This window comes from Pteropus alecto, unplaced genomic scaffold, assembly GCF_000325575.1.
Source record: "Pteropus alecto unplaced genomic scaffold, ASM32557v1 scaffold669, whole genome shotgun sequence".
Classification (NCBI taxonomy): Eukaryota; Metazoa; Chordata; class Mammalia; order Chiroptera; family Pteropodidae; genus Pteropus; species Pteropus alecto.
Genome location: NW_006442554.1, coordinates 112,583 through 113,283, shown reverse-complemented (window position 1 = coordinate 113,283; position 701 = coordinate 112,583). Strand labels below are relative to the sequence as shown.

General features: G+C 69.3%; 1 protein-coding gene across 1 annotated transcript in view; it reads left to right on the top strand.

Moving 5' to 3' along the window:
• Positions 1-56: 56 nt before the first annotated feature.
• The window catches only part of PLP2 (proteolipid protein 2), a 2,906-nt gene continuing 2,261 nt past the window's right edge, over positions 57-701 (top strand). Inside the window, exon 1 of the mRNA XM_006922729.3 lies at positions 57-274. Coding sequence (XP_006922791.1) covers positions 179-274 — 96 coding nt within the window. The 5' untranslated portion in view covers positions 57-178. The remainder of the gene's footprint in view (positions 275-701) is intronic.

Genomic DNA, 701 nt, shown 5'->3' with positions numbered 1-701 from the left:
CACCTGGCCCGGCCCCCTCCTGCCCCGCCCGCTTCTGCTCGGCGCGATGATTCACTCCCTCCTTCGCCCCAGGGGCCCCCTTCCCGGCCAGACGGCGGGCAAGGCGGCTGGGTGTGCAGTGTCCTCGAACCCTCGATCAGCGAGCAGATCTGCGCCCCGAAGGACTCCGGCCCACGCCATGGCGGATTCCGAGCGCCTCTCTGCCCCTGGCTGCTGGGCCGCCTGCACCAACTTATTGCGCATCCGCAAGGGAATTCTTCTGTTTGCTGAGATTGTGAGCGTCCCGGGACAGGCGGGTGGGCAAAAGCGGAGTGGGGTGGCTGGATCACGCGGAGCCAGGAGGCCCTCGGTGAGGCAGGCGCGTGGCCGGCGGTGCTGGTCAGTGGGTCCGGGGTGGGCGGGTTAGTGTCAGAGGTCTGAAACCAGGGGCGCAGAGCGAGTCAGTGGGGTTTGGAGAACGTGGTCAATCAGGAGTTGCTGGGCCACGGGGTGAGGCCAGGGGTCCATGGCACATATGGGGGGCCCGTGGAGGGAGACCGCGTGGATTCATCAGTGGAGTCATCGAAGGGGTCCCAGGGGGCTGGGAGGTGGAGGACCTCCAGTAGCAGGGCGTGGCGCGGCCTGGGCACTGCCGGGAGTGCTGGCGACGCGCCCAGGGGCGGGGCCTGTTGGGGCGGAGCCCCGCGCTCTAGTCCCGTGGG